General features: G+C 39.8%; 1 protein-coding gene across 1 annotated transcript in view; it reads right to left on the bottom strand.

The window, feature by feature from the left end:
• Window positions 1–547: 547 nt before the first annotated feature.
• Window positions 548–25,783, bottom strand: part of agk (acylglycerol kinase) — a 41,002-nt gene continuing 15,766 nt past the window's right edge. The window contains exons 5-15 of the mRNA XM_072267731.1: window positions 25,438–25,530; window positions 21,491–21,523; window positions 20,912–21,006; window positions 19,909–19,978; window positions 14,612–14,691; window positions 12,657–12,714; window positions 10,705–10,852; window positions 5,530–5,627; window positions 4,684–4,754; window positions 3,726–3,810; window positions 548–3,208 (exon numbers count right to left, since the gene is read on the bottom strand). Of these exons, the coding sequence (XP_072123832.1) occupies window positions 3,089–3,208; window positions 3,726–3,810; window positions 4,684–4,754; window positions 5,530–5,627; window positions 10,705–10,852; window positions 12,657–12,714; window positions 14,612–14,691; window positions 19,909–19,978; window positions 20,912–21,006; window positions 21,491–21,523; window positions 25,438–25,530 (951 nt within the window). The 3' untranslated portion in view covers window positions 548–3,088. The remainder of the gene's footprint in view (window positions 3,209–3,725; window positions 3,811–4,683; window positions 4,755–5,529; window positions 5,628–10,704; window positions 10,853–12,656; window positions 12,715–14,611; window positions 14,692–19,908; window positions 19,979–20,911; window positions 21,007–21,490; window positions 21,524–25,437; window positions 25,531–25,783) is intronic.

Genomic DNA, 25,783 nt, shown 5'->3' on the forward strand with positions numbered 1-25,783 from the left:
ATCTGCTCTCGTACAGTCCACTCTCTCAAAAGAACTTCACTGTTCCATAGAATGCTCTAACCCATCCTTGCAGTGTAAGAATGTCTTGAGCTCCAATATGGCCTGTTCATATAGAGCACGTTATTCTTTATGCACACTGCTCAGAGTGGGCCTGTTGCATCAGCTCCATTATCCTATAGGGGAAACACCAAAAATATTACCAAGTAGAGAAAGAAATGAGCGATATGAATTAGGGTGTCTTTAATAACTTTTTTTATTGGATTGTTCCTAGCCTAGTCTCTGGAATGTCAAATTTCAAACAGACAGTGAAGAGACAATGTTACATAATAATATTTCTCAACAATGCTTTTATTTTTCCTGAAAGAAAATGCAAGAAAGGGCAAGTGGCAGTTAAAGCTCTTCACTTTCATATTCTCAGTTTCAGTCACAAAGAGGTCTTGCAACACATTGTTGGGTTTTGAATTTACCTGGAAAAAATAGTTTCAATCATATGCACGTTTTATGGAATTTACTCATTGGGCAAGGCTGGAGCAACACAAGAAAGGTGTCATTTCTCTTTGCTTTTATTGGCTCCTACTGAAGAAAAATTCCTGTACAATCATGTAGGATATGAGAAACAGCAAGATCAACAAGCTTCCCTGTAGCTTTTCTTGAAAATATAAGCACATCTGACTCAATGCTTTTATTCAGGATTATACATGTAATTTTGAATAAAGGCTAGAATTGATGTTTTGCTGCATGCTTAAGTGCTCGGTGGAGGGCACTAATGCTTTTTTGTTGGTGGGGGGGGGTCGTTGCCTTGCTGCTGCTTGTGAGTGGGAGGAGGAAGCTGGGGTGGGGGTTGGGGTTCTAATGTTTAACTGTCATTCATTCTTTGGGGCACTCCCCTGTTTTCGTGGATGTCTGTGAAGTAAAAAAAAATCAGGATGTATATCGCATACATTTCTCTGACATTAAATGTACCTATTGAGAATTACTGTAAAATAGAGAATGTGTCACAACTGACTGAGTTATTAATTGCAAATGGTTAATGCGAAGTCTTTTTATTAAGGTCTCCCTAATACTACATTTCTCATTAATCATATTAGAGATTACTTGAGATACATTAAAAAATGCTTTAGTTTTCCAACCTCGATGATATGGGTTTAGAAGAAACTTTAGATTAAAATTTCATCAACTGGACCTGGTAATAATGCAGACTGCTTGAACACTGCTAGTTAAAAATTCCTAATAAACACCACTTAAGATCAAATCAAAGTTGGATGTTAGTGCACTTGCACAATGGCCCACTTCTCTGATTAAAGGCCATTGACCTGTAGCATCAATTCTTTTCCTCTCAAGAGGCCAGGCAAAGGCTGACCTGTTTCCAATTATTTTGTAATATTTCAGAATTCCAGCATCTATCTTGCTACTAAGCAAACCTGCCACTGACTGTAAAGAGTTTGTACGCTCTCCCTGTGACTGTGTGGATTTCCTCTGGGTACTCTTTGGTTTCCTCCCACATTCCAAAGATGTACTGGTTGGTAGGTTAATTAGTCATTGTAATTTATCCTGTGATTAGGCTGGGGTTAAATTTGTGGGTAGCTGGGTGGTACAGTTTGAAGGGCCTATTCCACACTGTATCTCAATAAAATAATAAAACTATCTTGTTTGAGAATTAAACTTCATTGCCTGATCAACACAATTTTGTCTCATTGCATCCAAGCAAATCTAGCTCACTGAACACAGACAGCTAAGTACTTCTGCATCAACAACACCAAGGACAATTGCATATTGGTCTTTAATATTATTAAGCAAGCTGCTTTGGATACATGACATTTTATTTAAAAAAATCCACAGATATTACCGTCACTTATTTTGTGATGTTAGCTTTCAGAAAAATTATTTCCATGTAATATAAAATATGGAAAACTTACAATATCAACAAGCTTGCCTGTAGCATCAAACTCTGCACAAGTTACACAACACAGTGTGGATGGTCTTTAAATTCTTCAGTTGTACATGGCAGAGCAGCAGGTACAGGGCAACCAGTTTCTGCAACAAGGAACTTTTTCTTTTATACACACCAGAGACTATTTCAGAGGCACAGTACCAAATTTCATGATGAATCTTAATTGCAAACTACTCCCTAACCAACATTAAGATGGGTCAAACAGGACTGCAAGGATGTTTTCATATATCATTTCCAAATCAGCAATTTTCTTTACAAAAATCAGTAAAATCACTAGCTGCGCTATCAATAAGACAATGTCACCGATAAAAATGACCACAGTACATCTCAAACCAAATGCTGCTCTCACCAGCAGCAGAGGCTGAATACACACTATGTTACATAACTGCAAAGTTTTTCCAGATTCATTCATGTAAATAGTTACATATATTGCTAAGCTTCATCCTTAACTGTTCAGGTTGTCATAAGCAATCCTAAATGCAACAAAATTTGCTCATGTCCTGACCATCACTGAGATGTCTCAAATAAGGCACAAAGGCAGATCAGTGTCATTAATCTCATTACAATATTTGCAACATTAATACATGTAGACTGATAGCCACTGTTGTTTTTCCAAACCAACAATATTTACAAAACTAAGTTGTTGTCTATGAAGTTATTCAGGTCACTTTGAATCAACAATATAAAATGGAAATTTCTATTACATGGATGGGAACTAAAGAAGCCAGTTCTTTTGATGGATAGATTCCCTATACAGTGTCACACGACTGAATCAGATCGCTAGATTTCAAGAGATCCCAGCTTTGATTTGTTTTCCAACATGGTGTAGGTCAGTTTCTGGACATGCTGGAGATCGCTGGTTTCAAGGGATGGAACAAGAGTCAACTTAAAATCAGCAGGAAAACCCAATCTCATCAAGCAGACCTCCATAACAACAGCACCTTTAGAAAAGGTAATAATGGGCAGATATGGGAAGGAATGCAACGATGGTGATGGAATGCACATGTCTTTACAATCAATGTCTTCTTTGCACTCCCGACTTTCAACTGCTTTGAAAATTCAAGAATAGGAAAGTGGATCCTGGGCATGAAATTAATTTCAAGGCAAATATCAGCATGACAGCTGAAAGGTCTCTACCTACTGGAGCTGACTTTTGTTGGAATCGCAGAAAAACTTGAGTTTTCTTGGAAGCAATTTTATATCTACAGATACAGCTTCATAATCTTCATTATCTATACTGAAAAAACCTTCCGTTCCCTGAGGAAAGATGGGGAGAAAGAACAAGTAAGAACACAGCCATTCAGCTTGAACATGCCTCTTTCCTGAAAGCAACTGGAAGATTAAAGGAATGTAGCCAGTATTTTCTAAAGTTATTCATGGAAGATCAATCCAAATACGAAATTCAGTTTCATGAAGTTGTTCAATTTCTTTTCCTAGTGATGTTGTTCTCTTCCAACATGTTAGACCATTCTCTGGTCCCTGACAGATAGTGTTAATTTAGACAGTATACAAGTATTGACAGACACATCCCACTGGAATGTGACAAGCTGAAAAGCACGTACAATTTGTCTCTACAGTCTTGAGTTATTGTTAAGCAAAATACTCCCCCCTCTTAAATTTAAGTCTAATATGAAGAGAGCAAAATAATTGCATGCTTTAGGGAATTTAGGTCATAATTATCCATACTTGTAAGATAAATTTCAAAGTACGAATGCAGGGAATCCTCATGCTGTCATAGAAGGAATTGGGCCCATTCCTCAATGTAAGCCCTTACCTTTGGTAGGTGCAATTTACATACACTGGCTCGGAGAGTGTGGCTGCCTTCAGGGCATGAGTGTGGATCAGTCAGCTTCTGACTCCTGTAAAAAGGATCAAGGAACAAAGTGCAATAAACCAACAACTCATCTCATAAAACTTGTGACAATGTGCTACGCTGTTTCTTGGCAAACAGGGTGCCCATCTAACGAGTGAATTTCAGAACAGGGTTAGAGTGGGCCAATTATCAACATCCTGGCTTCTTACAATTGTAGCTCTAGAAAAGGAAAATGTAATTAAAAGGAAATTATTACTCCACATAACAGGATGAGAGTCAGGGCACACAGCTCCAAAATGGAAAGGACAATTTGAAACAAAGGCTCCCTTTGACACCATAGTAACTGGTTTATGAATAAAGCCAAATGTGGAATAATAATTTCCTTTATTAAATAAAGGAAGTAAAGGTACGGCCTCACCAACAGTTTCATTATAAAGAGTTTATTTTTACTTTTAGTAAAAGCTCAAGAATTTGAGCCTTATCTTAATCATGATGTTGCAACATACACAACGAACTCTGCAGAAGCACATAATCTATTTGTGATGTGCCTGGTAGCCCACAGAGCATTATATTACCAGGGAGTAAAGAGCCTTTCACTTCCATCTAAGCCTCTACAATGACTCATATTTCTTGTACAGGAGAATTGAAATCCCAAACCACTTGAACCTTAAGCAGTAAACTCTCTCCCCATATTATTTGGTTTAGAGAAAACTGAAAGGATTTCAAATCACGGGGAATGGAAAGCATTTTAAAACACATTCTATGGAATATTTAAGTATCTATGACTATCTGCTTTAATATGATCCTGGTGTCTTGTCAACAGTGTGCATAGAATAACTCTTTTAGCATCAGCTCCTCCACAAAATGAGCTCCAAATCAGAAAACTATTTTACAGGTAAACCAGTCAAATGACACTTACCCTGTAGTAACAAACTGCCTCTTGCTGATGGTATCTGGTTCTATACAAATATTCATGGCGTCTTCAGTACGCTGTAGAAAAAGTCACAAAGTGGATTATTCAGAATAATACTATTAATAATTTTCATAAATATAATAAGGTAGAATATAGCAGGAATACAAATCTCACATTATGAAAGGACTACTGCAAGCAGTATAGCTGAGATCACACCCACCCCCATTCAGGACTTTATGTCCCCCATTCAAACTGAACATACCTGATGTCATACAGCTCCATGCAAAAAAAAAGCACATCCAAAATGCAAAAGTAAAAAATCAGGCATCATTTAGTTATTCCAATTGATTAAATTGCAATAGTGTCAGAAATGTTAAAATTGTCACCTGTGAGAACGCCCAGATAGGTCAGTGGCCCATTGGAATCCACAAGGACAGCAGTGCATTCTATAGAAAACTCTCACTCATTTCCGTATTTCTTCCCTTTTTCTTTCTCTTCCAATTAAAGCAAAACCACAACTTGTGGCCAAATAGACCCTCTTGTCCAAGTACGAATTCTTCAAATGTGATACAAGGAAATAAAAAGTCCAGGACCACGCAGACTCCAGGCACCCTAAGCTAACAGCCCATGGACAATTGCTCCTTTGGGTTTCCATTTTATAAATCACAAAATGAGACATTCTTTAGTACACACCAATGAACTGACTTCAGTTTGATTCCACTATAGGAATAAAATTACTGCTTTTATCAAAGCAAATGTTTGAATATTTTATGAAATAATATAGACTCTTTAAATCTATTTCACTGCTATAGTTTATTACTGTAATTACACATGAACAATCAACAGACTCACCTTTAGGTCTGCATGTTTATTGAGGGTACTGATGGTCACTTCCACTGCTGGCTTCTCTACTTCCTCCCAGTGCTCCGGTTTCACCGGGTCCAATGTCACTGTATCCAGAAAATGAAAATCAAACCCCTTAAAATCACCTCTCCAACAACAGCGAAAACAGGCATGGAAATCAACACTAAGAAATCCAGATTTAAAGTAAATTATACAAGGTTTAGAGAGAGAAAGAATTTTCTTTTAACCTAGGGGATGTTACATTTTAGCAGAAATATGAGACCCAATATGAAATAAACAGTAGGAAGTCGGATGGTACTTTATTGGTTGGCATAGTCAGCTGGTCTCATTCTGTGAGCAACAGCTGGTAAACACTGTTGGTTCAGAGATCCAGCAACCCAGGTTCAATCCTGGCCTCCAATGCTGCTTTATGACTGGGGAGGTTTCCTCCCCCACTGCAGTGATGGTAGTTTAGCTCAGAGGTCCCCAACCACCGGGCCGCGCAGAAACGATATGATTTAGTGATATGAAACCATATGAGTCAGCTGCACCTTTCCTCATTCCCTGTCACGCACTGTCGAACTTGAACACCCCGCCCCCCCCCCACCCTCCCGTCAGCCGGTCCGCAAGAATATCATCAATATTAAACCGGTCCGCGGTGCGCAAAAGGTTGGAGACCCCTGGTTTAGCTGACCCCCCATATATTGCTGGTAGTGTGTAAGCAAGTATAGAAACTGGCATGGAGTTGGGGAAGCGGAGAGTTGATAGCAGGGAACATAGATTACTGGGGGCAATTCAACCATAAGACAAAGGAGCAGGATGAGGCCATTCAGCCCATCAAGACTGGCCACCATTCCATCATACCTGATTTATTATCCCTCTCAACCCCATTCTCCTGCCTTCTCCCCATAACCTTTGGCATCCTGACAAATCAAGAAACTATCAACTCCACTTTAAATACACCCAATGACTCAGCCTCCACAGCAGTCTGTGGCAATGAATCTGTGAAATTCAATACCCTCTGGGTAAAGAAATTCCTCCTCACCTCTGTTCTAAATGGATGCCCCTCTATTCTGAGACTGAACCTTCTGGTCCTAGACTCACCCAGTATCCAATAGGTTTCAATGAGATAACCCCTCATTCTTCTAAATTCCTGTGAGATGACCCAGAGCCATCAAACGCTCCTCATTTGTCAACCCTTTCATTCCCAGAATCATTCTCAGGAACCTCCACTTGACCATATCCAATGTCAGCTAGATAAGGGACCCCAAGACTGCTTACAATACTCCAAATGTAGTCTGACCAGTGCCTTATAAAGCCTCAGCATTACATCCTTGCTTTTAAATTCTAGTTCTCTCGAAATGAATACTAACATTGCATTTGCTTTCCTAACCACCGACACAACCTGCAAGTTAATCTTTGTGGAATCCTGCACAAGGACTCAAAAGCAGCTTTGCACCTCTGATTTCTGGCTTCCCTCCCTGTTTAGAAAACAGTCTACGCCTTTATTCCTTCTATCAAAAGTGCACTATACACTTCCCTACATAATATTCCATCCGCCAATTTTTTGCTTGTTTTCTCAATTTAAGTTTTTCTGCAGACTACTCACTTCCTCAATACCTACCCCTCGCCAATCTCCTTTCCATGCTGGTACATTTCATGTAATACCACAAACTCTTATCTTCTAAAGCAGCTTCATGTGCGGCATCCTGTCAAGGGCCTTCTGAAAATCCAAGTAAACAACGTCTGCTGACTCTCCTTTCTCTATCTTGCTTGTTATTTTCTCAAAGAATTCCAACACATTTGTCAAGCAAGCTTTCCCCTTTAGAAAACCATTCTGACTTGGCCTATTTTACCATGTGCTTCCAAGTATCCCAAAACCTCATCCTTAATAATGAACTCCAACAGCTTTCCAACCACTGAAGTCAGGCTAACTGGCCTATAATTTCCTTTTTTCTGCCTCCCTCCCCCTTAAAGAATGGAGTGACATCTGCAATTTTCCAGTTCCCCAGAACCATTCCTGAATCTAGTGATTCTTGAAAGATCATTACTAATGCCTCCGCAATTTCATCTACCTCTTTCAGAACCCTGGGGTGTAGTCCATCTGTTCCACCAATCAGACCCTTCAGCTTCCCAAGTACCTTCCCTTTAGTAATAGCAACTACGCTCACTTCTGTGCTGGCACTCTCAAATTTATGGCACACTGCTAGTGTCTTCCACGGTGAAGACCGATGCAAAATACTTAAGTTCATCCACCTTTACTCTGTTCCCCATTACTATCTCTCCAGCATAATTTACCAGCAGTGCAATATCCACTCTTACCTGTCTTTTATTCATTATATATAAAAACTTCTTGTATCCTGTTTTATAATTAATCTTTTCTCTCTTCATGGCTTTTTTGGTTGGCATCTGTTGGTTTTTAAAAACTTACCACTAATTTTTGCTATGTTATATGCCTGCTCTTTTGTTTTTATGCAGTTTTTTGACTTTGTTAGCTACTGTTGCCTCATCCTATCCTTAGAATACTTCATCTTTGAGATATACCTATCCTGCACCCTTCCAAACTGCTCCCAGAAACTCCAGCCATTGCTATTCTGCTGTCATCCCTGCTAGTGTCTCCTTCCAATCAGCTTTGGCCAGCTCCTCTCTCATGCCTCTAGAATTCCATTTACTCCACTGTAATACTGATACATCTGACTTTACCTTCTCCCTCTCAAACTGCAGGGTGAATTCTATCTATTATGATCATTGATTCAAGATTGAGTCCTTTACCTTAAGCTCTCTAATTAAACCTGGTTCATTACACAACACCCAATCTAGAATTGTCTTTCCTATAGTGGGCTCAAGCACAAGCTGCTCTTAAAAAGCCATGTTTAGGCATTCTACAAATGCCCTCTCGGGATCCAGTGCCAACCTGAATTTCCCAATCTACCTGCATATTGAAATCCCTCTTGACTACTGTAACATTACCCTTTTTACATGCCTTTTCTATCTCCCATTATAATTTGTATCCCATGTGGCTACTGTTCAGAGGCCTGTATATAATTCCCATCAGGGAATTTTTACACTTGCAGTTACTTAACTCTACCCACAAGGATTCTACATCACTTCTTTCTAAGGATTTGATTTCATTTTTTACCAACAGAGCCAGCCTACTCCCTCTGCCTACCTGCATCCTTGGATATTAAGCTCCCAACTATGATCCTCTTTCAGCCATGACTCAGTGATGCTCACAATGTAATACGTGCCAATCTCTAACTATAAGATCACTCACCTTATTCCATATACTGTGTGCATTCTTATAAACCAACTTTAGTCCTGTTTAGCCCGTTTCGATTTTGTTCCCATGTTACACTTCAACTCATTCGACTGACTGCAGTTTTGCCCTGTCCTCTGCCTGTCTTTTTTCAGTCTCACTACACACTGCATCTACTTTTATATCAACTGCTGCATCTGCCACCCTATCACTCAGGCTCCCATCCACTGCTAAACTAATTTATGCCCTCCCTAGCAGCTCTAGCAAACCTGCCCAAGGTGTAAGTCAAACTTTTTTTGTAAAAAAAAGTCACACCTTCCACAGAAGCTATCCCAATGATCCAGAAATCTGAAACTCTGCCCCCTGCACCTGTTCCTCAGCCATGCACTCATTGGTCAAATCATTGTACTTTTGCCCTCACTGGCGCGAGGCACAGGCAGTAATCCAGAGATTACTATCCTGGAGGGCTGTTTTTCAGCTTTCTACCTAACTCCCTATATTCTATTTTCAGGACCTCCTCCCTTTTCCTACCCATGTCGTTGCTACCAATATGTACTGCTCCTTCTGGCAGCTCATACTCCCACTTTAGAATTCTGTGTCCCCAATCTGAGACATCCTTGACCCTGGCACCTGGGAAGCAAAATACCATCTGATATCTTACGTCTGCTCCTCTATGAAATCCCCTCTCACTACTGAACTTCTCCTCTCCCCCTTCCCTTATGAGCCATAGAGCCAGACTAAGTGCTACAGACCTGGTTGCTGCAGCTTCCCCTGGTAGGTCGTGCCCCTCCTACAATACTTACCCAATTTATTATTGGGGTGAACAGCCACAGGGGTACTAATTAGTAGATTAGTAGAGGAATGGGATCACTTTGAATTGCTACCATCAGAGAGGCAGTACAGGAGATTGAAGGCACACACTTAATGATTCGGGAATAGTTCCTTCCCCTCTGCCATCAGATTTCTGAATGGACATTGAACTCATGAACACTATCTCACTACTTTCTTTTTCTCATTTTGCATTACATATACATAACAACAAATTTCATGAAATATGCCAGTATAACTAAACTTGATTCTGTTTCTGGCACAGACTGATGGCCTCCAATTTGTGAGGAAAAATGTTTTTATGAAGACAGCTAAGCTATGGAACACAGGAAGCACAAAGCCTGTTTATCACACAGCTGATGGTTTGTTAGATAATTTTATTGACAAATCTGCAAGAATGGACAATTGCTGGAATTTTCAGACATCTGGTGAATCTTTCAGATGAGCCAGTCAACCTCATCCATAAACAAACACAATTCACATTTTTCCCAGAGATGATCAGTAAGTGACCTCCTCTTAACAGCCACAGAGTATAGTCCAATGAACACTCAATAGCTGGAGGGTAATATATATGACATCAACACATGTTGTGAAATGATGGGACAGAGGCTCAGTTCCTTGCTCTACAAGTTTCTGATCATAGAAAAGTGCAAAAGTTTGATATGGAATTTCACAGGACTATTAGACCATCATCCCTCAGACTATTTTTTGCATTCCCTGTGACCAGGCAGAAATTGTATTGGGAACTGCTTGGCTACAAAGTGTCCATCATCACACTGGAGACAGAAAGTGTGCAGAATAATTCATTGGTAAGGAGGTTATGGGCACAGGGAGAAGGCGGGATAATGAAGTTGAAGAAAGCTCAGCATGATTGAATGGTGATGTATACACAATTGGTCAAATGCCCTAATTCAGATCCTATATCTCTGGTTGAAAAAAAATGAAATAGCACTTTTCATAAAGAATATACAAAACGTCCTGTCATAAAGTATGCAAAATTCATCTTGAACTAATTTTGGCTCAACAGGGTTAACTGTGTAATTAATTGACAGTAACAGTGGTACCAAAAGGAGCAAAAAAAAATTCCTCAACCATCTCACCCTCCCTGGGAGTCACCCAGTACAATTCCAGCCTTTTAAGTATCCGCTGCCACAGACTGGGCCGTGGGTGATTCTCCTCAGATTGCTCTGGTGGTCTCTCTGTGGGGCCCAGATATGCAATGGAGGCCTGGCGTGTTGGTGGCCAAGTCTGGACAACAAACACAGGAATACAACGCACTATTAAAAACACTGTGCTCAGGCTGACAGCCATCAAAACACTATAGTATCAAGAAGTGCAATTCAATCCTTAAATACAGTTAAATACATATCAACAATAGAATAATGAATTATTCTGAGACACCTCAAAGGTGCAGCCGATATGACCCAAGCCAAAGGGGTTATTTGGACAAGGACCAAATTTATGGCCAGAGCTTGTTGTTAAACAGACTCTTGGAGAAAGTGAAAGCAGGATGGGTTATAATTCATGAGAGTATGATGAAGAGATCTTAAAACCTGACCATAAGTACTGGGGCAAAGGACACAGGTAGGTAATGTCAGTGGTCTTGAGAGGGCAGTGAAGCTGAATGTTTTTGAAAAGAGAATGCAAGGACATGAAGTGATTTACAGCCACAGGCTTTAATGTTGATTTATTGTACAGTAGATTCTAGTTCACTGGAACATCAGTTAATCAGGACAGCTGCTAATTTGGGACAACTATTAAAGAGCAAAAAAAGAGAAGATAACTGGGTTTTCCTTTGTTTATTTGGAGCAATATGCCACGTAATTGTGACAGAAGACCGTTGACAAGCAGTTTCTAACTAGCATGCATCACATGCACTTCTGTGGCTGTTAGACACTACATCATGCTTAAAGTGAACTGGTTATAAGTAGCACCAGTTGCGTGTGCGCATGTTCAGAAAGCAGTAATTTTTGTCACCGATAGTTGGCGAGACAATTAAACAGTAAGATAATTCAGAACTGTTTTGCTCATGCGGCTTCAAGCATTTAGGTTACAGATGCCAGAAATGGCTGGGAGTGAAAACGAAATGATTTCACTACTTCAACAAGTTAGAAACTATGAAGAATTAAGGTATCAACAATCATCTTGAACGTTACAATGAAAATGAAGATTTGGAGGACGTGATCATTGAAAGCATTGTATGAAGAAAGCACAAACAACAGGAATTCTGCAGATGCTGGAAATTCAAGCAACACACATCAAAGTTGCTGGTGAACGCAGCAGGCCAGGCAGCAACTCTAGGAAGAGGTACAGTCGACGCTTCAGGCCGAGACCCTTCGTCAGGACTATGAAGAAAGCGCATTATTTGCACTAGGTGTCTGCGTTGATTTTCTTAATTTACAATCAATCAAAAGAACACAGCAGCATATACTGAATAAATTCTGCTGATAACCATTAGGAACAAATACACAGCTTTATAGCACTGTAGTAGTATTGGAAGTGTTCTAATTTGTTCTCTATTTCATTTAAAAATAATTTGTTACTCAGTTAAACAGTAGTTTGTAATTTTATACCCTTTTAATATTTCCATGAAACCAGTTAATTGAGACAGCCACTTAATTGGGCCAAATGTACTGGTCCTGATGTGTCCCAATTAACCAGAATCCACTGATTTAAAATACTTCCTTCTAATCAAACTCCTTTCTCAGCAACATTTTGTTAGATATTCTGTAATTGATCAATTGGAGAAAGACAAACCAAACGTAGTTAATTCCTTAACATTCCTTCCTAATTTAAACAAGTTATTATTGGGGTAACCTCTATAAAGAGTAAAGAGTGATCCAATTAAGCCAAGTTAAGGAGATTTGTTAAGGGTATATTGTAAAGGTTTTAGGGGGCTTATCCAGTTATACCAACATTACCTCTTGAAAATGTAAAAGACCCTGTAGTTTCCATAATTCTGCTAAGAATGCAAGATTCAATTAAGAGTTTCTCAGCTTGTGTCATCTCCGACCACAGCTCAAGAAATGGGAAGATTACATCAAGTACTTACTTTAAATACACTGAACAGATGACATGCCTTGTCTTTAAGAGGTCCAAGGTACCAATATCTGCAATGGGATAAAATTGAGGAAACATTGTGAATGGATGAATCATTTATTATTAAGCACAAATTCTAGGCAATACATTAGGAGCCAGACTATAGTAAACAGTATTAAGAACACATTTGTATTTATAATATGACATTCACAATCTTGGACTTCCCAAATTAGTATTATGCTTTTTATATATTGTAAACGTAATGCATTGCTCCAAACATGCATAAAGCAAAAATGGAGTGTTCCTTCTTAAACAATTTAATATCCATTTTTTATCCTCTTCCTCCAGTCAGTACCATAAATCTGAGCCAAGATCTTGATTAGTCACAAATCTGCCAAATGTCTGTGGACAGCTGTTTTGAGAACTAGCCACTACAGCACTGACTGTTTGTATCATCCACATGAGGATTAGATTTTCTTTCCACTGGCACTTAACTCTAAAGGAGGTGGTTTGTGGAATCATAAATGTGAAATGTATACAATCACCAATAACACTAGACAGCAAATTTTTTTTTTAGAAAATGTTCCTTCCTCAGAATTTTTTTTTGTTATGATAGACCACTTTGAACCTGAACACAAACATCATTTCAACTACTTGCAACACGTAAGAATTTGGAGAAACGAGAAATGAACTTTTATTGAATATAATGTGTTTAATTGCCAAACTGTGCCGGCCCTTTGCAATAGTTCAATAAAGCTAAAAATGTTCTGTTGATGATTTTTGTTTGTACTCAGTGTCTGAGGCTTCTCGCTTAAGTGTCCAACAATAATCTGCCAGCATTGATGGATTCCAGTTGCCCTGACACCATTTCTCCATGATCACAATGTCCTGGAGAAACCTTTCACTGTGCTCATCACTGACAGCACCAAGGTTTGCAGGGAAGAAGTCTAAATGGGAATGCAGAAAATGAATCTTTAGTGACATGTTGCACTTCATGAAGCATGTTGTCAATCAGCTGCATGTGGTTTGCTGCTCTTTGTTTGCCAAGAAAACAGCTTGACTGGCTTCCATGCAATTTTCTCCGATCTCACAAGAAGTTCTTCAAATTGCTTGTCATTGATGACCTGTTTGATTTGTGGACCAATAAAAATGCCTTCCTTAATCTTGGCATCAGTTATTCTGGGAAACATCTGTCTCAAATATCGAAATCCTCACTGGAAATTTATAGCTTTTCTAAAACCTGTCCTGCCATGCAGCATAGGCCCTGCCTAAGCATGCTGGACAAGATAGAAAACTTTTCAGCTGACATTGTGGGCAACATTTTCACTGACTTGAATTATGAATTGAAATTAAAAAACATAGGCAATTTCAAAAACTGGTGCATGACAGGGAAATTTCAAGGTGATTTTCATCATCAGCAGCCCCAAATCCAGAAGTACTTAGGAAGCAAAATCTTTGTTGTCCAATGCAATTGAAAGGCTTTATAACCTGTATTAGGAGCTTTCTTTTTAGGTTTATGCAAACCAATTTACCACCATGTTCAAAACATTTATATACCCGAGGAGCAGTGTCAAATAAAATGGTTACCCTGTAGATTATATAATCATGACTTAAAACCATATTACACTGTCGTTAAGGGTGAAGTGGAATTGGCCAGACTGGACATAGTATTCAACCCTACAGTCTGGAACTTTTATTGACAGCACCATTTCTAAAACTAAATCACTCTAAACATAATGTCTTGGGCCATAATCCAAATTGTCCTGCCCATCAGTGCCTTTCTACTGAAGCAGGGTATTAGCATAACTACTCAATTCTGAACAGAAAGAGGCATTGTTGTTCTCATAACCCTAAAATGTAAGGAATAAAGTAATGCACAGTCTCAGATTTAATTTTTAAAAAGTAAATACTGTTTAAGCATCCATTCCCCTAACCTGCCTTTTTCACTTTCTTTTTATTATGTCTTACTTTGAGAGTTTAGAAGCTGCATCTCTATACGCTCCCCATCGCAACCCAGTCACTGCAAACACCGGACGATCTTTATCACCCTGGAAGTACATTGGGAGAAATCACATATAGACTTTAAAATGCACATCCGTTCACCATCCAGTTCAGCAGTTACTAGAGGGATGGTCTTTTATTAATCACACTACTGTGTGTAACATGCTCTTCCTGTAAAACTTCATTTCAGACAACAACTAGTTACTTATTTTGTTTATTTAGAGATATAGCAAGGAGTAGGTTCTTCCAGCCCTTCAAGCTGCTGGAAGCAGCCCCCGACAACCCTGATTTCACCCGAACCTAATCATGGGACAATTTGCAATGACCAATTATCCTACCTGGTACATCTTTGAACTGTGGGAGGAACCTGGAGGAGCCGGAGAAAGCACACACATTCTATGGGGAGGACATACAGATGAGGCTGGAATTGAATGCTGAACTCTGATGCTCCAAGTGGTAATAGTGTTATGCTGAATGCTATGCTATCATGACACCCAAAAACACCCTCTCTCTTTAACCATAATCCTGCGTGTGATTTGGCACTTTTCATGTTTTGTGTTGGATATGTGGACTTAAACACAACATCTGAACAGGGTCTTGAACCCTGGACCCTCAGATTAAAAGACTGATGACTGAGCAGACTGAGCTAACTAGGCTCCAATATAACCGAATACAACTTCCAATGTAATCAACTCATGTTTGAGGTTAACTGCTAATTCATGGTATCTTTGTACAAGCCAATTGAACTACTTTCAAAAGAGACCTGAATAAGTACCAAAGATTCAAGGGAAAGGATAAAGTTGAAGGCTGGCCAGGGTGGGGTAAGGAGGCGGCTGGAGAGAGGCTTGAGCAATGCTAAAGGATGGACTGACAGAATGGGGAAATGGACTATGGGGCTTTGGATAACAAGGGTAACCAACCAAAAGCACATGAAAAGGTCAAGTCTAGGGAAAAGAGTCATCAAAAAGTATCTCAGCAACAATAAAGCAAAAAAGGTCTCATTGAAGCAACATTGTGAAAATAGAAAAAGGCAGCATGGAGTGATGGGTACATAGTCCCAACATAATCAGATTTTTAAAAAAAATCAGACGTGATACAGTTTCAGTCACATACCTGAAAAAATGAAAACAAAGCAATGGGGAATAAAGCCAGGTTTTTGTTTTCCTAGTATTTAATAGCGAAGGAGAGCTTTATCAATCCAATACTAGATGTTGGACAACTAATCAGGCAAGCAGGCAGAAATTATGAAAGTGGTGGCAAGATGCACGTTTATTATTAAACTACATTTGGAGATTGATGCTGTCATTTTGAAGATGTTTCTCAGGGAAATTTGTAGATCAGAACATGGAGCAAACCAAAGATTGAACTCCAGATATAATATTGTGAGTATGGGAACACTGACCATTGCAATGGATTTTGGCTACCATAGGACAGCTAAAATCAAACCAGGCGAATCCAATTACACCTAGGCGGACAACAGTGGAAAAACAATTGAGGATAATGTGGTCGTCTGTGGCAAAGGCTGCTGATGAGTTGAGAGCAGGTTCACAAACCTCACTTAAATATAGGAGTCAACAGTTTTGTGGAAAATGACAAAAACAAAACGACTGTCTTGTTGACAACATGAACATGCAGTGGATATAGGGTGGGTTGGTAAAGATGGAAATTCAAAGCTAGGGCTGGGAGAAAAGCAAAATAAAACTGAGGATGCAAGAAATCTAAAACAGAAACAGAAAATGCCAGAAATCACAGCAGGTCAGGCAGCATCTGTGAAGAAGACAGAGTTAATGTTTCTGGTGAAACAATATTGACCAAAAGTGTCGATATCTTAATCTCCAAAATGCTGCCTGACTTGATGAAAATTTCCAGCATTTTCTGTTTCCATTTCTTTTGAAGTGTGTCCTGGTAGTTTAGGAAAAGGAAGGGGAGTGGCAGAGCCCAATGATGAGATGTTTCATTCTTAGTGGCAAGAATCCTTGCACACATATTGAAAGTGAGTATGAAGGTGATGGGAATAAGTTTTAAAGATCATAATTGTCAATAGAGTTAAGCAGTACTGAGTTATCTCAATATTCCCAAGTGTAGAAACTTTATGTGATCCAATCAAATCTAATAGTGACTGGTTTAACCAGTTGTTGTCATATCCATTTCAACGTAAGTACCCTGGATTTAATGAAGCAAAGATGAAGGCTTTTCCAGAATGGCCAAATGGGAAACAAACATGTTAACATGACCACTGTATGAAAGATGATGGTGAGGATGTGTCCAATCTGTAACTACATAAGACATGTGGTTACTGGAAGGTCAAATGTTGACAGTTCAGATCCAAGAGAATTGGAGACAGATTTTTCCAGCAGCTGACACAGGAGGAAATAAAATCTGAGTAGCAAAAACAATTTCAGTTTGGAAACAGATCACCAGCTTCACTCAAAACAAATATTGCAAGTTGAAATGAGATATTGCTTCAGAGATTCAAGTTGTTTTAAGAGTCTGCCCAAAATTTTGTTTACCTCAGATATAACACTGCTGATATCAAACATTATTACATTTATCAAACAACAGTAGAGTGCAATTTAAGCAGAATATTTAACCCAACTGAGGGTTTTCTAGTTACTGAGGTGCATTGGCATTCTGCCTGAGGAAAGAATGTATGTATGCAAGAGTATCACATGATATTCCAATGCAATGAGGCCAAGGAGAACACAGTGTTAATTGTGATTTTACTGTTCAAGAAAATTTCTGTGAGTTTTGCACAATACAGACGTCCACATCAAGAGGGCAGAGGTGTAAAAGAGGAATAGAGGGTTCAGAAACAATCAGAGAATATTTTTTCACCTAGAGAGGGGTTGCAATCTGAAGTGCTTTTCCAGAGTGGCCAAATGGGAAACAAACATAATAACATGACCACTGTATGAAAGATGATGGCGAGGGCATTCTGTGATAATGAATGTGCTTTGAATCTTTGAATTTAACAGGAGACTTGATGGGCACCTGAATGACCAAAGCACAGAAGACTACAGATCCAAGCGTTGATCAATGGGATAGGTATAGAATAGGTACTCAATGATTAGTACTGTCACTTTGAGCTAAAGAACCCGCTTCTGTGCTATATGACAATGAATAAAGGTTTCGGCCTGGCTGAAAATCCAGAAGTGACTTTTTATGATCTTGCAGGAGGAGAACAAAATGTTTTAGACAACAGAAATGAAACTGAAAAAACACATAGGTTAGAAATGTTTTGGGCAGTACAGCAAACACATTTTATGACAAATAACTGGCAATAAGAATGAGGGCATAGGAGGGAAAAACAAAGTTAATTGCAGCTTAACTAAGTTGTCTAAATTGTTGAAAAAGTATTACAATTACCACTATAGCTTGCACCTTTCAATAGCAGCCAGCCATGTCATATTTTTAAACCATAAAGCGGGCATGCTGTAAATTACTGAGCAAGTTTTATATATTATAAACAAGAGAAAATCTGCAGATGTGGGAAATCCACGCAATACACACAAAATGCTGGAGGAACTCAGCAGGCCAGGCAGTATCATTGGAAAAGAGTAAACAGTTGATGTTTCGGGCCAACACCCTTCATCGGGACTGGAGAAAAGAAATGAGAAATCAGAGTAAGAAGGTGGGAGGGAAGGGAGGAAGAAATACAAGGTTATAGGTGATAGGTGAAACCAGGAGGGGTGAAGTTAAGAGCTGGGAAGTTGAATGGTGAAAGAGATAAAGGGCTGGAGAAGGGGGAAGCTGACAGGAGAGGACAAAAGGCCATGGAAGAACGGAAAGGGTGCGGAGCACCAGAGGGAGGTGAAGGACAGGTAAGGAGACAAGGTGAGAGGGGAAATGGGAATGGGGAATGGTGAAGGAGCAGGGGTGCATTAACGGAAGTTCAATAAATCGATGTTCATGCCATCAGATTGGAGGCTACCCCAACGGAATACAGTGTTGCTCCTCCAACCTGAGTGTGGCCTTATCGCAACAATAAAGGAGGCTATGGCTTGACATGTCAGAATGGGAATGGGAAGTGGAATTAAAATGGGTGGGTTCTGGGAGAACACACTTTTTCTGGCGGACGGAGCGTAGGTGCTTGGTGAAGTAGTCTCCCAATCTACATAAGGTCTCACCAATATACAGGCCACAATGGGAGCACCGGATACAGTAGAGACCCCAACAGACCCACAGGTGAATTGTCGCCTCACCTGAAAGGACTGCTTGGGGCCCTGAATGGTAGAGAGGAAGAAAGTGTAGGGGCAGGAGTAGCACTTGCTCTACTTGCAAGGATAAGTGCCAGAAGGGAGATCAGTGGGGAGGGATGAATGAACAAGGGAGTCGTGTAGGGAGCGATCTCTGCAGAAAGCAGAAACTGGGGGGCGGGGGGGGTGAAAGAAAAGCAACACTCACGACACACTGGAGGAACTCAGCAGGTCGGGCAGCATCCATGGAAACGATGAGTTGATGTTTCGGGCTGGAAAGATGTGCTCAGTGGTGGAACCCTGTTGGAGATGGCAGAAGTCCTGGAGAACTATGTGCTGGGCGCGGAGGCTAGCAGGATAATAGATGAGGACAAGAAGAACCTTAACCCTGGTGGGGTGGCAGGAGGATGAGGTGAGGACAGATGTGTACAAAATGGAAGAGATAAAATTCAGGGCAGCATTGATGGTGGAGGAAGGGAAGCCCCTTTCTTTGAAAAAGGAGGACATCTCCTTGGTCTGGAATGAAAAACCTGATCCTGAGAGCACATGTGATGGAGATGGAGGAACTGAGAGAAGAGGATGGCATTTTTACAAGAAATAGGGTGGGAAGAGGTATAGTACAGGTTGCTGTGAGAGTCAGTGGGTTGATAAAAGACATCAGTGGATAAGCTGTCTCCAGAGATAGAAAGATTGAGAAAGAGGAGGGAGGTGTCCGAAATGGACCCGGTAAATTTGAGGGTTTGTATATTATAGCATTGTATGATTGTCATATTTAGGACAATTATATTTTGTTTTTCTCTATGTTATCATGCATTGCATTGTACCGCTGCCGCTAAGTTAACAAATTTCATGACATATGGTGGTGATGTTAAACTGATTTTGAATTAAGATTGCTGCAAACTTTAGAACTCTAAACCAAAATCCCGGATTATTCATTCATCATGAATGTGGCCATCTATTGATAGTTTTTAAATGACTTTCAACCAAGGAATTGAACCAGAGTAATTCTGGCCATTCTTTAAGACTAGACAAACATTAGGAACTGCTGGAAAATATTTCACTTCTTACCTTTATTTCCAACACGTCCAGGGGAACAGTCTCACCTTTAACAATCGCCAGTGTGGCATTTAAAATGTGTCTGCAATGCACAGCAAAGGAGATGTGACAATACAAAAGCATCTCATTCTCAACTGCAGCAAACACACTTATTTTCAACATCACAGAAATGAACATGAAACAGGACAACTGAGGTCCCCTGTTGGCCTTTTTGGTTAATGCACCAGTAACATTAAGCCAAGCCACACAGGTCAGAAACGATCCAGGTGTCATCTTAGCCAAGACCAAAGATTTTAAAACTGGTGTAGGCACCCAGGCAAGAAAGCAAATAAAGATATCAGAGAGCAAAAGGAAAACAAACCAAACCAAATAAAACCCTCAGATTTTGCTGTGTAAGATACGCATTTGCCTAAAAATATGGATAAACCATAAGAAAATTAAACCATCCCCAGATCTGTCCAAAATTCATTAAGTAACCTGTCTATTTTGTACACAAAAATTGAACCCTTGTCAGTATTTGAAAGAGGGCTGGAGAGACATACAAATCAACACCAAACGTAAGCCAGGATCTTCAAGAGAATGGAGGAAAAAATATTTTCAAATCAAGCCAACTAGAGCTTCAACCTGCCCTAGTACCCATTTCAGAACAGTGAGATACAGATGCAGAAAGCGTCAGAGGCATGTGTAACTCTGAGTTCAGCAATATATGAACACTGACTGAAAATAAAGGGGTCCACTGCTTTCCTCTTCTCCCTCATTAAATGTGGACAGTCCTTTAACAGAACATTACGAAATATCAGCAATACATTCGGCAGAGATCATTAGAAATTCCATCATTGGTCATAAGGAGATATTGCTCACCAGAAACCAACATGGAAGGCAATTCTGCACAATTATTTTATATGATTGACAAACCTGCATTTAATATTCCAAAAAATAAGTCAAATTATCACAGCCAACCTAACTCCAATAGTTGTACTTCCTCATCAAATTTCAGTAATGAGGCATTACTTACCTGACCTGTTCTTTGTTGGCAGGATAAAGTGCTTGGCTCAAAGAATTCATTTTTCCCAATGGAATAAATCCTATGGGGATCTTACTAAAGGTAGCCTAAAATACAAATATATATAAAAAGTTATTTTGCCCCCCATATTTCTTTTAGTCAGTACAATGGGGACAAAATGATCTTCATGACCATAAGAAACTGGGAAGAACACTTTAAAAAAGGTTCCTAATTTAAAATACTTTGAAGATGGAAGTGTTTCAATCCTTTAAAAAAAGTGTATGTTTTGTAAAGCAGACACCTTCTATTACACTCATTTCTTCATAAATGGTACAATCCTTTTTTCCTCTACATTAAGAAACAGCTCATGGCTAGCAAGAGCAAGCTGATCTCAGCACTAAAACAAGTCAAAGTCCTTATTTTTTCCCCCTACAAAGAATGATTTAAAAAATCCTACCACACAGAAGTGTTTGATGCATCTTTATCACAAAGCTCTAAAGCAGAAGTATCTGCATGAGAATTTTGATTTTATAAATTTACCTCAATAGAGATTATTGGTGTGAATCATAATTTGTGACGTGAATTGCTTACCTCATCCTCCCTGCGAAGAAGACCAGTTATTACCTAATGTAAAAAGAGAAGTGAAAACATGATCCATCATCAATGCTCTTAAAGTATTTATTCATTCAGTAATTCCCAATTTTTGGGACACATATGTTGTTTAAAGCAGTTAGTACCAGTTCATATAATAATCATAACATTTTAGCATTGATGTACCAAGAATATGCAATACTCTAAGGAATAATCCATTTTGTTTGAAAGTGTGCCTTCTGTGATCAGAACAAATTAAGGCTTTGCTTTATAAATGCAGATTTTGATGACAAATCAAAGGCTTAATAAAAGTATCAACAACAGGAGGGTCCTCACTGGCTACAGCTTGCAGTTCCAAAAGGAGCCATGGGCAAGCAACCACTCCCTATAAACAGCCACACTTATACAGACATGAACGCATTCCTGGGGTAAATTGAGCAGCAGATATCAGCACATCCACCATTCTACACCATTGTTGGGATTCCCCAACATTACACTGTGGAATCTGCCTCTCTAATGCTGCGTGGTAGATACAGTGTTCTCATTTTAATAGAGATTTCTGATTCTGCAGTTGGGAGCAAAAAGGCAAGATTTATTTTTCAAGCAAAACACATCAAAGTTGCTGGTGAACGCAGCAGGCCAGGCAGCATCTCTAGGAAGAGGTACAGTCGACGTTTCGGGCCGAGACCCTTTGTCAGGACTAACTGAAAGAAGAGCTAGTAAGGGATTTGAAAGTGGGAAGGGGAGGGGGAGATCCAAAATGATAGGAGAAGACAGGAGGGTGAGGGATGGAGCCAAGAGCTGGACAGTTGATTGGCAAAAGGGATATGAGAGGATCTTGGGACAGGAGGCCTAGGGAGAAAGAAAAGGGGGAGTGGGGGATAAAACAAAACCCAGAGGATGGGCAAGGGGTATAGCGAGAGGGACAGAGGGAGAAAAAGGAGAGAGAGAAAAAGAATGTGTGTATATAAATAAATAACAGAAGGGGTACAAGGGGGAGGTGGGGCAATAGCAGAATTTAGAGAAGTCAATGTTCATGCCATCAGGTTGGAGGCTACCCAAACGGAATATAAGGTGTTGTTCCTCCAAACTGAGTGTGGCTTCATCTTTACAGTAAAAGAGGCTGTGGAAAGACATATCAGAGTGGGAATGGACGTGGAATTAAAATGTGTGGCCACTGGGAGATCCTGCTTTCTCTGGCGGACAGAGCGTAGGTGTTCAGCAAAACGATCTCCCAGTCTGCGTCGGGTCTCACCAATATATAGGAGGCCACATCGGGAGCACCGGCCGCAGTATATCACCCCAGCCGACTCACAGGTGAAGTGTCGCCTCACCTGGAAGGACTGTCTGGGGCCCTGAATGGTGGTAAGGGAGGAAGTGTAAGGGCATGTGTAGCACTTGTTCCGCTTACAAGGATAAGTTCCAGGAGGGAGATTGGTGGCGAGGGATAGGGGGGACGAATGGACAAGGGAGTCGTGTAGATCGTTTTGCTGAACACCTACGCTCTGTCCGCCAGAGAAAGCAAGATCTCCCAGTGGCCACACATTTTAATTCCACGTCCCATTCCCATTCTGATATGTTTATCCATGGCCTCCTCTACTGTAAAGATGAAGCCACACTCAGGTTGGAGGAACAACACCCTATATTCCCTCTGGGTAGCCTCCAACCTGATGGCATGAACATTGATTTCTCAAACTTCCGCTAATGCCCCACCTCCCCCTCGTACCCCATCCATTATTTATTTATATACACACATTCTTTTTCTCTCTCTCCTTTGTCGCTCTCACTATACCCCTTGCCCATCCTCTGGGTTTTCTCCCCTCCCTCGGCCTCCTGTCCCATGACCCTCTCATATCCCTTTTGCCAATCAACTGCCCAGCTCTTGGCTCCATTCCTCCCCCTCCTGTCTTCTCCTATCATTTTGGATCTCCCCCTCCCACTTTCAAATCTCTTACTCACTCTTCTTTCAGTTAGTCCTGACGAAGGGTCTCAGCCCGAAGCGTCGACTGTACCTCTTCCTAGAGATGCTGCCTGGCCTGCTGCGTTCACCAGCAACTTTGATGTGCGTTGCTTGAATTTCCAGCATCTGCAGATTTCCTCGTGTTTGAGATTTATTTTTCAAATATTTTATTACTTGTTGCCTTTAATCATTATCAATATTTTACAGTGTTATTGACTTAACAATTTTAATAGTTTTTAAATATCAAAGACATTCAAAATCCATTAAAGTTAGCCAGGATTTGCCACACCCTTATTCTTATCTCCCCATTGTTGAGGCACTTTGGTTGAAGGGGGTTACAAATATATTTGCCTGTTACACTCAGGTGAAAGGTTCAGATCCACTGGTCCTTGGTATTTGGTCTAGATACTGAGTGGTCAACAACTTGAATCCACTAGAACTCCTTGAAGTGTTCAAGTCTTATCTATCCAAACAGAGGGGCAAGGGAGGAATAAAAGGTAAATTACACAGCAAGTTATGGGACAAGGGTTAATTTATTACCCAAAGCTAAAGTGAATCAGCAGTGACATTTTTCCCCATTTCTATTAATAAAGAATTTAAAAATAGCACAATTAATATTTGTGCTATCTAAGCTGAACCATTTCTAGAGTTGAAACAATAAAATCATCCAGGCTAGTTCTCCTCACATTTTTCCCTCCCAACCTACATGGTTACCTGATAAGGAAATGATAAGGAATTAAAATCAATTAGCATGCTTGACCAGAACATTTGTACAGAGAGGCATTTTCACAATACTCACACCAAATCCTTTAGTTTGCAGTAGTTCAAATACTTCTGCTTACAACAATCTTGCTCAACAAGACATTCACAAAACTATTCAACCGTACAAACTCTAGATTTGTTCCTTTCTGCAAACTAGAAGGCTTGGTTTTGTATTGAATCTTTATTACTTGAATTGTAGCTTCAAACAATCTATGTAGGAAGACAAGGAGGTATCCATGTTCAAACAAGTATTCTAAAGTGGTAATAACACTTCATGGATATGGAAAACTACCAGGATGCATTGTTCCAGCTTCCTAGTTAGATCACCAAGGAGAAAAAAACTGCCTGAACTCCTGCACTAGGTTTTCTAGGACTACAAATGATCAATGAAAAATAATGATTAGATTTTTGGTCCATGTAACAGTGATTTTTGGGTTAGGATATACCTGTATACATTTAGCAATTGGCTTTGACTATCAGTCTTCACATCTGAAAATATATTGTGGATTTAATTTGGAATGCAGCTCTGAACAATGGGTTCCTAAAAGCTGTGAATCCCAGACCGGACAATGCTGATTCAAATTCATTTGGATGTCTGTGGTGTGGATGCGAATCAGAACGTGTGAAGGTTGTATGTAGTTTCAAAGAAAGCACTGTCCATACATGGTAAATAGGGAGTTCTCCTTTGATGTTTGGCAGATAAAATATCGAGCCCCACGTTGGGGCAGGGAGACTTTTTGACCATATGATGCCTGCTGTACCTTGTTTTGTTGAATAAAGAAGCTGCTTGGTATCTACCAGTAATTTTCTCCAGTGACTTCACTCATGCAACAATAGTGCAAATACTGTTCACTTGCAAAAAGACAATACTTCTTCTAACACATCTCTGCACTTGCAATCCCTCCATTTGGTGGACAGCTACTGACAATTGCTAACGACAAGAATGACTCCTCTTATGGTTCTTTTTGACCCCATGGCAGCTTATGTTCTGAAAAAAATTACAGGATCAAATTAGCAGCCCACTACTCTTACACAACAAACATTTAACTAATTGCTACTACCTTCTCATTAACTGGACCTGGTGATGAAATTATTTCCAGATAACTTGCAAATTCCCTTGTTGCTATCTATGTGCAGTACAGAGTATATTCAGTTTTATTGCTAATTGTAATTTCAGTTGCTCTGTGGAAATCTACTGTGGAAACATGTCCTACTTTGTCTGTACCTCTTGTAAGGTGCCATCACCTCCAGCAACAACAATGATATCAGTGTCTTCCATCAGCTCCAGCAGCTTTTTTGCTTGGCCCTCATAATCCGTCTGCAATTGGAACAGAGACAAGATTACATTGTATTGCTCATCATAACCCGAATTTTCAAAAAAAACTGTAATATTTAACAAACACAAACATGCTGCTCGTTTCATAGTATTTATCCAAAATCCTGAAACATTATTAATGCCAAAGAATCCCAAAGGAGGACAAAATCCAGACACTCTAATGGTTATCAGTGTTACAACTTGTACTAATTAAATTTATGAGGAATAAAATATACACAAGTTGTAATCACTCATA

The sequence above is a fragment of the Mobula birostris genome, chromosome 9, assembly GCF_030028105.1.
Source record: "Mobula birostris isolate sMobBir1 chromosome 9, sMobBir1.hap1, whole genome shotgun sequence".
Classification (NCBI taxonomy): Eukaryota; Metazoa; Chordata; class Chondrichthyes; order Myliobatiformes; family Myliobatidae; genus Mobula; species Mobula birostris.